General features: G+C 57.2%; 2 protein-coding genes across 2 annotated transcripts in view; one reads left to right on the top strand and one right to left on the bottom strand.

The window, feature by feature from the left end:
• Nucleotides 1–760: 760 nt before the first annotated feature.
• Nucleotides 761–5,617, bottom strand: LOC119095727 (pre-rRNA 2'-O-ribose RNA methyltransferase FTSJ3-like). The gene is made up of 2 exons (XM_037218580.1): nt 5,516–5,617; nt 761–3,211 (listed from the first exon to the last, which is right to left on the bottom strand). The coding sequence occupies exon 2, from the start codon at nt 3,191–3,193 to the stop codon at nt 761–763; it is 2,433 nt and encodes an 810-aa protein (XP_037074475.1). The 5' UTR covers nt 3,194–3,211; nt 5,516–5,617.
• A 983-nt stretch (nt 5,618–6,600) lies between these two features.
• Nucleotides 6,601–12,750, top strand: part of LOC119095728 (MICAL-like protein 1) — a 48,037-nt gene continuing 41,887 nt past the window's right edge. Inside the window, exon 1 of the mRNA XM_037218581.1 lies at nt 6,601–6,705. The gene's annotated coding sequence lies outside the window, so the exon portion shown is untranslated. The remainder of the gene's footprint in view (nt 6,706–12,750) is intronic.

Below are 12,750 nucleotides of genomic sequence, written 5' to 3' on the forward strand. Positions count from 1 at the left end.
TCGCCGCACGCGAGACTTAAGATCATTCACGTCAGCTTTCTTCGAACTTCAAAAAACTTCCGTGCAACATTTTTGGGCATGGATCACCGTGTGAGTGGTAGGATCGGCCCTAAACACTTCTACGAACCTTCGTAACAGCCCAGTCATCATTGTAGCGTTTCAGTTTTTTAAGGGGAACGTAAGCATAACACAAATTAAGGTCTACTCCGGCCACGTGGAAGAGCACCTGACGCTGATCAGCCGCCCCCTCGCCCGCTCGCTTCCTCAAGGGAGGAAGCCACTGCCACATTCGCCTCCCCCCCCCCCCCCCCCATGTCCACTTTCTTGGTCCTTAACAACCAACCCCAAATTCGCGTACTTTGAATAGAAGAGATACCGACTGCACTAAAATCCAGTTGACAACCATCTACATTCTTGCAAGCTGCAACTTGCATCCACACTCAGCCACGCCCAGTTCGCACTCGCTGATCGGAGAACCACAGCGCAGGCGCAGCACAAACATTCGTTCGCTGCTGCATGCGCCTTTCATTGTCGTATGTCATATAATGTTCCTAAGAGAACGTGACGATACCATTTAACAAATTGTACACAATGGTTTATTCACACGGTGATGAAGACACTCGCGTATTATTTCTTTCTTCACCTTTTCCCACCACGTCCCTTACCGCCCCCACGTCCCGTACCACCCTTGGCGGGCCTTCCGCTCTTCGCGCCCTTCCCACCCTTCTGCATCCCCCTCATGTCCTTCTTCATCCTAGGGTCAACCAACCTTGTAGTGACCTTTGACACCAGCCGGCCGCTGCGCGCGCTTGCCATGCGTCGTGCTCTTCTTCGCCACCACGTATTTCACCTCTTGCTGCTTCTTGCTGCGCGCACGCTTGTAAATCTTGCGCAGCTCGCGCGCCTTCTCCATCGTAGTCGTGTCCTCCTTTTCGACCACAGCCTCCGCGCGGTGCCTGGCCTTCTCCATGCGCTTCTGGAGACGCCGCTTCTTGCGCGCCTTGGCTTCGGCCACCTTCTTGATGGGCCGCGCGTCTACGTCCTTGAGTCGCTCTTTGTACTCGGCCAGCAGTGCCGGGTCCAGCTCCGGCCGCCAGCGCATGTGGCGCTTCTCGTCATCCACGAACCAGGCCGGCAGGTTGACGTCGTCGAAGGCGTAGCGGTTGTAGCTGGCGTCGACGATGTCGCGGCGCGCCTTCTTCGAGTGAATCATCATGGAGCCGAGCGTGAGCCCCTCAGCGTCCAGCTTCACCACCCGCTTCTTGGCGCTCGGTGCCGCTTCTGACGGCTCGGCCGTGCGCTTGCCGCGCTTGGCTGACCGCTTACCACGGGGTTCATCGTCCGAGTCGCTGTCAGTGTCGCTGTCTGACTTGGCGTCATCGTCACTCTGTGCTGTGGCGTCAACTTCCTCCTCCTCGCTATCACTGTCAAATTTATTCAAGTCGGCATCTTTCTCTTTTGCCGCTGACTCTTTCGAGAGCCTTTTAGTGGACTTCTCCGCCCTCCCCTCTTCCACTTTACTACCACTAAACAGAGTGCCACCTTTTGCTTCGTGAGATTTGATGGCCTGCTCTAGTTCAAAATCCTCGTCTGCCTCATCCTCGATCGACTCGAACACGTCTTTGTCAAACCACAACTCCGCTTTGCGCGCTCGTCGTTCCAAACTTGACACTTTACCGCCCTTCGTCAGCTGAATGTCATCCACCAGCAGCTGAGGCTCTTCTTCGTCTTCCTCCTCCTCGTCTGACCGGTCTTCACCATCGGCTTCCAGCCCGAGGCCATCCGGATCTTGAGCATCATCGTCGACCCACTGCAGTTCGTCCTCATCAAGACGATCTTCCACACTCGGATCGAAGTTCCCCATCGCATCACGAGTTTCGTGGTCGCGAGCAAACTGCCTCGTCGTCGGGCCTTCTTCATGCTCAACAGCCTCCTCCTCCACAGGAATGTCATTTAGGTCAGCATCGACAGCCTTACTGGGATCTTTAACGTCACGAAGCGCAAACAGGTCCTGTTCAGATGTTTCTACTCTTCCCTCTGTTGAGTAACCAGAGGCGCGAAGCTTCTCAAGAATTTTTCGTCTCTCTTGAAGAAGCTTCTTTCTTTTCTTTTTCGCTTCAGCATGCTGCTGGGCTTTTAAATCGGCGATTTGCTGATCTATTTTCGCCAGCTCATCCTCCTCGTCATCCTCGGATTCTTCTTTTTTGGGCGGTTCTACTTCCTCCTTCTTTTCCAGCTGCTCCTTTAACTTCTTTCGCCACTTGATCAGTGCCTTGATCTCTGCTTTACCGAGCACTTTGATATCCTCACAACTTGAACGGATTTCGTCAGTAGTAGAAGGATGATTGGCGATGACATCGGTGTCAAAGACGATCTTGCTAGCACCTTGCAGCATTTCCAGGTGGTTCGGCTTGCTAATGAACTCTGACGCCGGCAACACGCTGAAGACGGTGGCCTCACCATCAGCATATCCCACTGCCTTCTCCTTTTTCTGCGGTCTTCCCAACACCAGCTGCGTCGGCTTCTCCTCATTCAGCTCACCAAAGACGTACTTCGAGCTGAGGAATTTGGGGTCAATCTTGTCCGGTGCCTTGAAGCCCTGACACACCACGAAAATCTCGGCCGACTCGTTTCGAGACGCCTGGGGCTTGGTGGCGTGCACCTTGTTGAACAGCATCTTGAACACCCAGATCAGAGCGTGGTAATCTTTCGAGCGGAAAATCTTGGTGACGAACCAGCCGCCCTTACGAAGAAACTCAGTGGCCAACGCCAGCGCTGACAGCGTCAGCTCGGCCTGCTTGAACGCGTCGTGCAGCCAGGACTTGCCGACGTTTGGGGCGCCGTCGTTCATCACCACGTCCGCCCTCCACGTCTTGAGCTCCCGCTTCAGCGCCTGCCGACACTTATCGGTGGTGATGTCCTCCTTCAGCGCGATGCAGTTCGGTATGGGCTTGATGGGCACCAGGTCCACGCCCACGCAGATGCTGGAGATGGGCATGTTCTGGCGCGCCACCTGCATCCATGATCCAGGCGCGGCGCAGAGGTCCACCACCACGCGGGCCTTCTGCAGGAACTCAAACTTGCGGTTCAGCTGGATCAGCTTGAATGCGGAGCGAGCGCGGAAGCCGGTCTCCTTGGCCAAGTGATAGAACTTGTCCTTCCGCTGCTTGCCAGTTTGGTGTTTGACACCCATTGTGGTGCCTTAGTGACACTGAAAGAACAAGAAGAACTTCAGTTCCAGCATGTGACTTACAAGTGTTACATTCTAAAACTATGCCCATCATGGAGCAAGTGCATATGAGTGCAAGTGCATTTGAGCATATAGGAGCAAATGATTCACATAGGCTTTCATTACTTGCGCAGGATCAGTCAATCAACATGGGGTTAATCAACATGGGACTGGGTGGCAGCCAACTCAGCGAACCAGCCCCCATGTCTCAGGCGTGGAAAATTGGCTACCCAGGTCAGATGTCAGGGCTCAAAATCAAAGGGTTTCCTGTAAGAGTTGAACAACATATTTGCAGACATTGACAAGGAGGCAGAAACTGTGTTGGATGACTTCATATTTCACCTTCACACCAAACTTGATGAATTTGGATAGACTGACTGCAGGGTTTTCATGTGGAACTGCATCTTCCCAAATTATATCCCTGAAAAGCTATGTTGGTGATGCTGTTTGGTAGAAAAAGGAGAAAAAAACCTTGGTCATGGTTAAAAAAGTAAGAAGAAAGAAGTAAAGAAGTAAGAAGGGGCTGAGCCCAAAATTAAATGCTAAGTAGTTATTCATAGTAAAAAGACAAGATGAGTTTAACTGATGCTGGTCAATGCCACCACCTCTCTTGCACTGCCATACTCAGTTTATCCTCCATTACAAAACATAAGTCATGACAACATCTCATTGGTACTAGGCCAGCTTTTTGTGTACTCACTCATGCCAATTTTGTGCTAGCAGGTAATATTCACCACCTTGCCCATTCACATAAATCCATCTACTGCACCCAAACTCTGAGATGCCTATGCCACAGTAGTATGCTTTATCTGGTGCATAATATGAAAAACTGGCCATATAACTTGGAAAAAAATTTCACTTATTTTGGCTCAAATTTCTTAGGACAACAGTGGACCTGAATTAACCTAGCATCATCATCATTAAATGAAGCATAGGCCCTCTAAATGCTGTATTTGGTATACTTGCATCAAACTATGAGCTTTCTGAAATATGGCATGCATGAGCTGAAATTGCTCCTTGCAGGGTCAGCATATACATTGCTACCTCGTGTTAAGAGAGAGCATTGTACATCAATCATGATTTTTAAGGCAGAACATATTGTAATTAATTGTAAAACAGGTCTCTAAGCTCTCACCTTGGAGCTTAAATAACTAAGATAGCAAACATCTGAGCGCAAACATGCAGCAACCACGGGGCACCCCGCGCCATTTCTACATATGATCGCAGCATTACTGCATGATCACAACATTACTGCATATCAAGAACCATAAAAATGTATGAGGCCAAGGTAACAAGAATTCAATAAAATGTGTGTCTTGCATATCCAAGCAGTCTTCCATATTGTATGTAGATTGGTCAACATGGTGGGGAAATATGACGTTTTTGCGTGGGAATGAAAAGCAAAATGAGAATATGGCAGCTAAACAAAACTTCTTAATACAGTACATATATATGGCATGGAACATGGATGTCAATGGGACACTGAATTGAATGGGATAGGGTGGGGGTCAGGTTAGGCTAGGTGAGGTTAGGTTAGGTTGTTAGGCTAGGCTAGGTTAGTTAGGTTAGGCTAGGTTAGGTTAGGTTAGGTTAGGTCAGGTCAGGCTAGTTAAGGCTATGGTCTGGACTACTCTGGCCTGTCTGTTTCATAAACGTACCTGGATGCGATAAGAAACGTTTTTCATTGCATTATGATTGCTACCTTAGTCCCACATATTTTTATGGTTCTTGATAAGCAGAAATATTGTAATTACACAACGGCAACACAGAAATGGCGCTGGGGAGTCGAGGCGGTGGGGTGCATGCGCTCGGGAGCTTGCTGTCGTAAATGTTAAAACTTGAGGGTATGAGCATGAATCTACCTGTTTTAAGATTATTTATGATATGTTCCACCTTAAACATGACAAATGGTGTACAATGAAGTTTTTCTAACATTAGGTAGCAATGTATACCTCCACCAAAAAGATGTCATGTAGCAGGTGATGTGATAACCACAGAAAATAATGCAGTTTTCCAAGTGCTGTTAGCTGGGAAATAATGAGTGCATGGTAGCTTGAACTGTACTGAACAAATATGGTGCAAGCATTGGTATTAATGTGGAAATAAATAAAGTCCTTTCTTTGATGACAATTCATATTGAATGCAATGTCTTTTATCTGGTAAAGGTACTGATAACTGAACGGTTTGCCGTGCTTTGCAGCCTGACCCTGTTCACGCATGGACTGATGCAAATGTCCACAAAAACAGGCATACCGACTCCTTTGTAGCAGCAATTCGCATAATTACCTCCTTTGAAGAGCCTCAGCAATATCAACCTGCCTTATGCCCAATACTGATGGCAGTTCTCGATGCCTTCGCGAAATACCCCACGTCCCCAACCCTCCTCCGCTGATCAGTGCCTCACACGGCACTACCGCTAACAATATCTAGCTCATTCGTCCCATGTGCGTGGACCATTCGTAAACGTCGCATAAGCGCCCTTTATGAATGAAAAGGCCATTCCTCCAGATTTAGTTCCTTTACTATGCATTTTAAGTGTAGATGGAAAATATAAAAATGATTCTGTTTGTGATTATCATAACAATTTCATTAGCACGGATCTTTTCAGTTTAAACTTCAGGATATCGAGAAAAACTAGAAATACAGGAAAAACCATTTTTCATGCTGTTGAAGGTAGGCACGGAGGACTTCAGCATTACGGAATAGTGAAATTTGGAAGCCAAAGCCCTGGAGCACTCACGACGTGCAAACGGCAGCGCTGAGCGAAAGGGCGTTTGGGCGAGGAGCCCGTGATGCTTTGTTTACTCGCATTTCATTCACCGCTTGGATGACAGTTAAGGTAAGCTTACAGCCAGGATCACTCATAACTGACAATGAAAGAGTGCGGTGTGCTTGCTGTGGCGCCGGGCATGGCTAGAACTTCCGTGTAACCTACCTATCGGGGTGGACTCGAGCCTCCGTGTTTCTGAGTTGTTACACTATGCTTCAGATTTCGTGTTGTAAGATTTGCATGTGATTGTATCCGTTCTCCAGTTTTCTCGAGAAGGCTCTTCCCTCACGTATGGTTAGGATTGAGGTAAATTTTGTTTCAAGGAAATGCTTTATGAAAAGCGCCTAGCTAGATTTGAACTGACTGACCCAGGCACCTAGCGCCTGGAAGTCATTTCCGGATATCTTGGGTGCAGCTGATACAGGCACATTTGCTCTGGCATAAAATGAGTAATGGAACCTGGTCGCATATTTTCCTCGCCTTGCGTTTGGTGTATACTAAAGCTTATGTTTTGTGCCGACAGAGTGCTCTGCGTGCGCGGTGCGGGCGCCGCCGCCCCTGCTGCCGGCGCCCGGCTGGTGGCGGGCCGCGGACGCCGTGAGTCAGTTGTGTCACGGCGCCGGGGTGGTGACGGTCAGTCAGTTGCTGCCCGTGGGTCGACTGCTGCAGACGCCCCGCCAGACGCGGACACACAGAACACGGCAAGGTGAGTCCAGTCAGAAAGGCGCAGATGAGGGAGCATGGGAGATCAGTGTCGCGGTGGTCAGGTGGTCCGCACTCATTACTGCGTGAGTGGCGTGACCGCTATGACATTAGGAGGGAGTTGTCGTCGCAGGCCGGTTTCCACGTGACCCAACCTGCCTGGTTTCCGGGCGGCGCTACCTTCTCATCAGTCTGCGCTGTATCCAGCGCTGGCTGTCTGATCAGTCCATCATGTATTGCGGCTGATTGCCTCCCGACGTCCGCCGGGCGGCCTGTGACGTCATGACCGGTCCTTATCTCTCCGTCGCGGCCACCGCGGGCGGAGCACTGACCGCGCCCCTCGGCGGCAGCCCCCGCCCTCTGCGTCACCGCCGGGTCACGGCCCCGCCGCCTCCCCGCGCGGGGAGCGCTCTGGTGTCGGCGCTCGCTGTGTCGTGGCTCCCACGCCGCCGACGCCGGCTCTCGGCGACACCGGCTCTCACAGCCGGCCGGTCGTTTGTGGCCTTGACAGTGGGGCTGACAGGCCGGAAATGGCGCATTGCTCTGCACAGCAAATGGTGGCCCGGGGTGGGCCATTTCTCGTCGGCGCGGTGCGGAGCACAGCATTGTCCGTTGATTAACTGCTCGCGAATGGGCCGCCACGCAGGTTGCTCGATGCAGATTGTTGGTGACAGTCGCAATGCTTGAGACGCGGGATGGAGCCAGGCTTGGTGATTTACACCCCCGCTTACTTGGGGCGCCTTCATTACGCGGAGAATCGCCCACCCACCGCTGGCCTCCGTCGGCCACCCGTGGTCTCAGCGGTGGAATGGCCGCCAAGCCTCCGGCGAGACGCTGCAAGCGGCGCTCTCTTGAGCTCCGTGGCGTGCAGTTCGAGGCTCACCTGAGAGCATCGGATCAGCACTCCATGTGTGCAGTCCAGTTCAGAGAGCTCTCAGAGCTTCTCAGAGCTCTCTGAGGCGATAATCACGAGAGGTCAGCACCTACGTCGAATCTCGGCTGTTCCTGCACCGCATACTTGTGCGTCGATCTGAGAAAATCACTGCTGTGAGCCGGCCATTCACACAGGCGGAGGGGGGGGGGGGGGGGGGGAGGGGCAGGGGGAACCCGACGAGAACAGGTGGCCCACTCCGTCAGCATTCCAGAGTGCCTGGCCGCCTCCATCCGTGCGAGTGCCGCGCCAGAGTCCACTCCCTCCGCCCTGCAGAGGTCGATGCTAGCGGAGCACCTCTCACCGGACCGGGCGGGTCGCTCGGTCACCGGCGCTGCTGCGGCGCGCTCGCCGCTGTTTGTACCGCCCGGGAGGCGGTAATGGGCCACGCTGCCGGTCGGGCCGCGTGCCTTTGTCCCCTCCCCGGCGCCCCCCCCCCCCCCCCCGGACGCGTCACGCGGAGGGAGACGTCCCTGGCTGCGGTACCTGGTCGACAAAGCAGGTGGGGTGGCGAACGGAGGGCGGGCGCGCTCCGTCGCTAATATATCCCGGCCGGCCGGAGGACGTATTGTAATGCGGTGAAAGGGCTCAATGGCCAGACCGTGGCCACTTGAGAACGGCAGGGGGTGGGCTGGCGTCAGGGAGCGGGCGGTGGTGTCGCAACACCGCCGCGGCAGCCACTGTGGGCTGACAAGTGCTCAATCTGTAGTGGCGGTCAGGACTCTGGCGAACTGTAAATTATTCGCGAGCGCGCTCCGGCGACCGCGTTGGCGGTTTAAAGGACGCCTTGGGCTACATTGGGTGCGGTGTCACTACATGGTGCATGCCATGAACGGCATTAACGGCTCATACTGGGATCTGACTCACGTCTTCAACGCCACCTGTGGAACGCGTGCAACTGAATGCATTAGCCAGCTTATTCTAACTCTGAAATCATGCGTGTGGAACAGTGATATACTGGTTAGCCTCACATCGTATGATGTCGCTTGGGCTTTGACGGCTCGTTGTCAGCCACGTAGTGCGCACAAATGGCCACATTTTACATCTGTGGAGCTCCAAGTCAGTGCGCGCCGTCGGTAGCACCCGAAGCGGGCGCAGCTGGCGACTCAACTCGACCCGGAGCGACCCGCGCCGGCCGCCGTGATGGCGATACCGCACGGTCGACCGTGCCCGGAAATATACCAAACTAAAAATGGGACCCACACGCCGCCTATACAGAGCGGCCCGTTAGCGCAGCTCTGAAAGGCGCCACACGAACGGGGAGCGGCGCATCGCGCTGCGGGCCGGGGCGTGCCGGGCGTGCAGGGCGCGTGCAGGGCCCGCCGGCTGCAGACCCGGCCGGCCCGACACGACGGAGCGGGTCACGCGCTGGCCCCGGTCAGCTGGGACGTCTCGCTCGGTCGCGCCGTGTCACGTGGACCGGCTCAGTGGCGCGTACCGCGACAGCCGCTCGGCAGCTTCACGAGCCGTCGCGTAGGCCGATCGATCAACGCTGTTGTGTTTTGTGGTCATGGTTGGGTGCGTGCGGACGGTTCGCGGTGGTCCCAGCTCCGGGGACCGATGTAGCTCAAGTGAATATAGCCGACCATTACACACGGCGGCGGGCGCCTAGTTTTGTCCCCGGGCGCGCGCGCGCCATGTCATGCGCCGCGCTCAGTTTTGTTTGTCATCCTCTAATTCGGGCGGAGTCGCGCATGGATGATCTCATGGGCATTGTATGTCAGTTTTTGCCCAGCGAGGGCGCTGGTCCGTAATCCATTTCATGGTGGAGGAGGACGCAGGTCCGGGTGGAAATGATAATTTCTGGAACAGCCGTGTGAATGGGAAAGCTCAGCGTGTCGGCTCGAAGCTTTCTGTTTAACAGTGCTACGAGGGCGTTCACGGAAGGCGCGGCCCGTGTCCCGCGCCGCCGACACGCCACGGTCCGACTAGAAACCGTGCCCCGGTCCCGAGTCGGGCTAATGTTCGCGACGCACGGGGGCGGACGTCTCTCCGTCAGACGGGGGGGGGGAGGGGGGAGGGGCGGACCGCGGCGGCGCGAGCGCCGGCCACCGCTGACCCGCCCGCGGTCAAGGCGAGGCGCGTCTCATTATGTATGGGTACGGCACGGGCCGGCCAAGGTCGCGCTGTCCTTCCTTCCTCGCGCGCGCGCGCCGGCGGCCGGCGGCTAGCGACGGGAACGCGTGCCCTAGGCCGCCCGGCCCGCGCTGGGACCGAGGTCCCGGCTTGGACTGGCCGGGTGCGGAGTTAGCTGCAGGCTCGCTGCTGGAGGTGCGAGTAGGTGCACCTCTCGCCGACTAGTCTTAGAGTTCGTGTCCGATTCGGAGCGAGTTGACGTTAGCTGGTGTATTCGGTATAGTATGAACTGCGGGATCACCGTCATGAACTACACGCTTTTCGTTGTTGAGGCGGGGGGCTTCTAAAGGAGAAAAGACATAAGTTGGCTCTTGTCGTGTTTGGAAGTGAACTCGGTGCTCGGGGTACGGGTAATATCTTGTATGCGTTGGTTCTATCCCCCAATCCATAAAATGCTGGGTCTTTACTCGGTGACGATGCAGAACTTTCAGCTTGCCTGGAGTTGAAAGCAACGCCATGGTGCCGGACGCGTGCGGCGTTCGTCGTACGACACCGCGCCATACCCACCTCTCACCCGCCTGGTCTGTGACTGAATGAACCCTGCCCCCTGGCGCTCCCGCGCCGCTGCTGTCCGTCAGCGGAGCAGATTCGGTGTGATCCGCGGGTGGCCGGCCGGGTCCTGCCGCCGCGGCCGCGTGCCATCCATCCGGACCTATCACCGGCTCGGCCCGGGGTCGCTTTAAACGGCCGAGGACGCCGAAGCCGGCCGGGGTCGGGCCCCGCCGAGGTAGGCGGGCGGCGCTGCGGTGAAACCCAGGCTGTGATGCAGGCGCGTGTTTGTTTTACCTCGCGGCTGGTGCGGGGTTGGATTACGTCATCGCCGGGGCCGGTCGGAGCGGCTCGTGCTCGGGCTGTCTATAGCTGTTTGGGGATAGTTCGCCCGGTGGGTCGTCAGCTGTCGGCAGTCGACGCCGGAGGACGGCCGTGAGCGGCGGATCCATTCTCTCCGTCGAGCGTCGACGCAGGCGTCGCGGGGTGCTGGCCGTGGCCTCTTGTCCTCGGCCCTCCTCACGGACGTACGTCTCCGGGCGCGCCATTCCGGCGCCGTTTCCGCGCGCGGCGCGCCGGGCGCCGGTCGCCATGGCGACGGCGGCGCGTGCGGTCTTGACCCGGTGCCGCCGGTGCGCCGCTGCACCGCTGACCCAGAGCGGGCGGCGCCGCGCAGGCCGGCTCAGGCTCTGCACGCTGCAGACGGCCTCGGGCGCCGCCGCCGTTGCGTGAGCCGGGAACGTCAGCCCGCCGCCGCCGGCGCGGCCGGGCTGGGCCGGACCGAACCGAACTGGACCAGGCTGGACCGGACCAAGTGGACCGGGCTGACCGTGACGGACCGGGAGTGGGACATGCGTGCGGGCGAGGCGAGTGACCCGGGAGGCCCCGGTGGGACGGGGCCGGTCCAGCTCGACGTCGGGATGTTTCCGGACGCGTGTAGCCGCTGTCGGTCATCAGCGTCACGTGCAAATTGTCCTGTCAAATTGTGTCACAGCCAGACGCTGCCCACGCCGTGAGCCGGGTCGCACGCGGGCTGGACGTTTGCGTGCGTCGAATAGTTCCAGGAGAGGGTTATCACTTTGATCGGGATGGAAGTGAGCGCCGAATAAGGTCGGTTGGAAGCGGGACCGTGGGCGTGTTTATGTATCCGATCGGCTCTGCCGAGAGGGTGAGGTCACGGATTTACTCATCGTCGGGGCCAAGCTCAGACGGCCGGTGTTTATTTGCGGGGGCGCGTGTGTACAGGTCGGTGTGCCCCGCCCCGGCCGGCGTGACGTTCGTGAGGCGGCTCCTGACCTTACAGTTCACGGACCGGTTTCTGCTTCGCTGGCGCTGCAGCGGTTGCCGACGCGGCCAGCGAGCGCCTGGCTCCCCGTGACTGAATAGACCAAACAACGAAGGAAACGTGCGCGCCGTTTTCGGTCGTGTTTAGCCATTCGTGCTTTCTCCGTCAAGACAAATAGAGGGCGAGCGGTCGGGCGGCGGTGCGGTCGATCGTCTTCATGAATCACGCACCGCAGGCATCGGCGGCCCATCCGCCAGCCGTGAGTCAGCCCGAGCCGTGCCGTGCCGTGGCGGGGCCGCCGTCGCGGTGTCGGTTCGTGGAACGGCGCAGCGCTCCCGGCGCGGCCGCCCAGCGCGTGCGGGTGCCGGCTGGACAGCGACCGATCGGCGGTACGGGTCGCGCCGCCGCCTTGTCCCCGTCGTCTCGCAGAGGGCTCGGCTGCGGTGGTGCTGGTGGGGGGGGGGGGGGGGGCTGCGACTGCGGCTGGTCAGGTCGCGCCAGGCCCTCTCGAGGCCGGGGGGGGGGGGGGGAAGAGAAGGCCGCCGCTGTTAGTGGGCCGTGTCGCGGCAGCACGCGTGTCCGTCCTCGCCGGTCCGGGAGCCGATCTGCTGCGCAGTCGGCGGCGGGCGGGCGGGCTGATGGGCCGAACGCCTTATAAGGCGCGTCGGCCCCAGCCCATCGCGTTTCCAATCGGCGAACGCCTCCGCGGTGCCTCGGCGCTGTGACGGAGGACGGAGGTGGGAGCGGGCGCCGCCCAGCTCGGCGAGGGAAGCGCGGCGGTGGCTGTACCAGGCGGCGCCCCGGACTGCTCCCCGCCGCGCGACCGGGCCGGCCAACCACCGCCGATTTGTCTTGCGAGCAGGAAAGCGAAACGTTTGGCGTACCGATTGCGTCGATTGGCCCCCGGCGTTGTCATTTTTGGGGAACGGCGTGGGCGTAATTTTCCTTGATTTATCGCCCCGCCGCTTTCTATATGGGCTCGCCCAGGAAAAGGACGATGTGTTTGCGCTCTGGCTCAATAGGGGTCTGTTGAAGGCACTTCATATCATGTTTCTTTTCGTTGATCTAAATCCCGCCCTTCCGTCTTTTAAACGTCGCGCACAAAGTGCCTTCAGGCTGCGTACGACGTTCTGTCTCCGGGAGAGACCCCACGCAAGAATGCTTTTTGTGGGCGTTAATTGAGACCATCTCCACCGCCAATGGCCCTC

Source organism: Pollicipes pollicipes, unplaced genomic scaffold, assembly GCF_011947565.3.
Source record: "Pollicipes pollicipes isolate AB1234 unplaced genomic scaffold, Ppol_2.1 Scaffold_4219;HRSCAF=4965_pilon_pilon_pilon, whole genome shotgun sequence".
NCBI classification, from domain to species: Eukaryota; Metazoa; Arthropoda; class Thecostraca; order Pollicipedomorpha; family Pollicipedidae; genus Pollicipes; species Pollicipes pollicipes.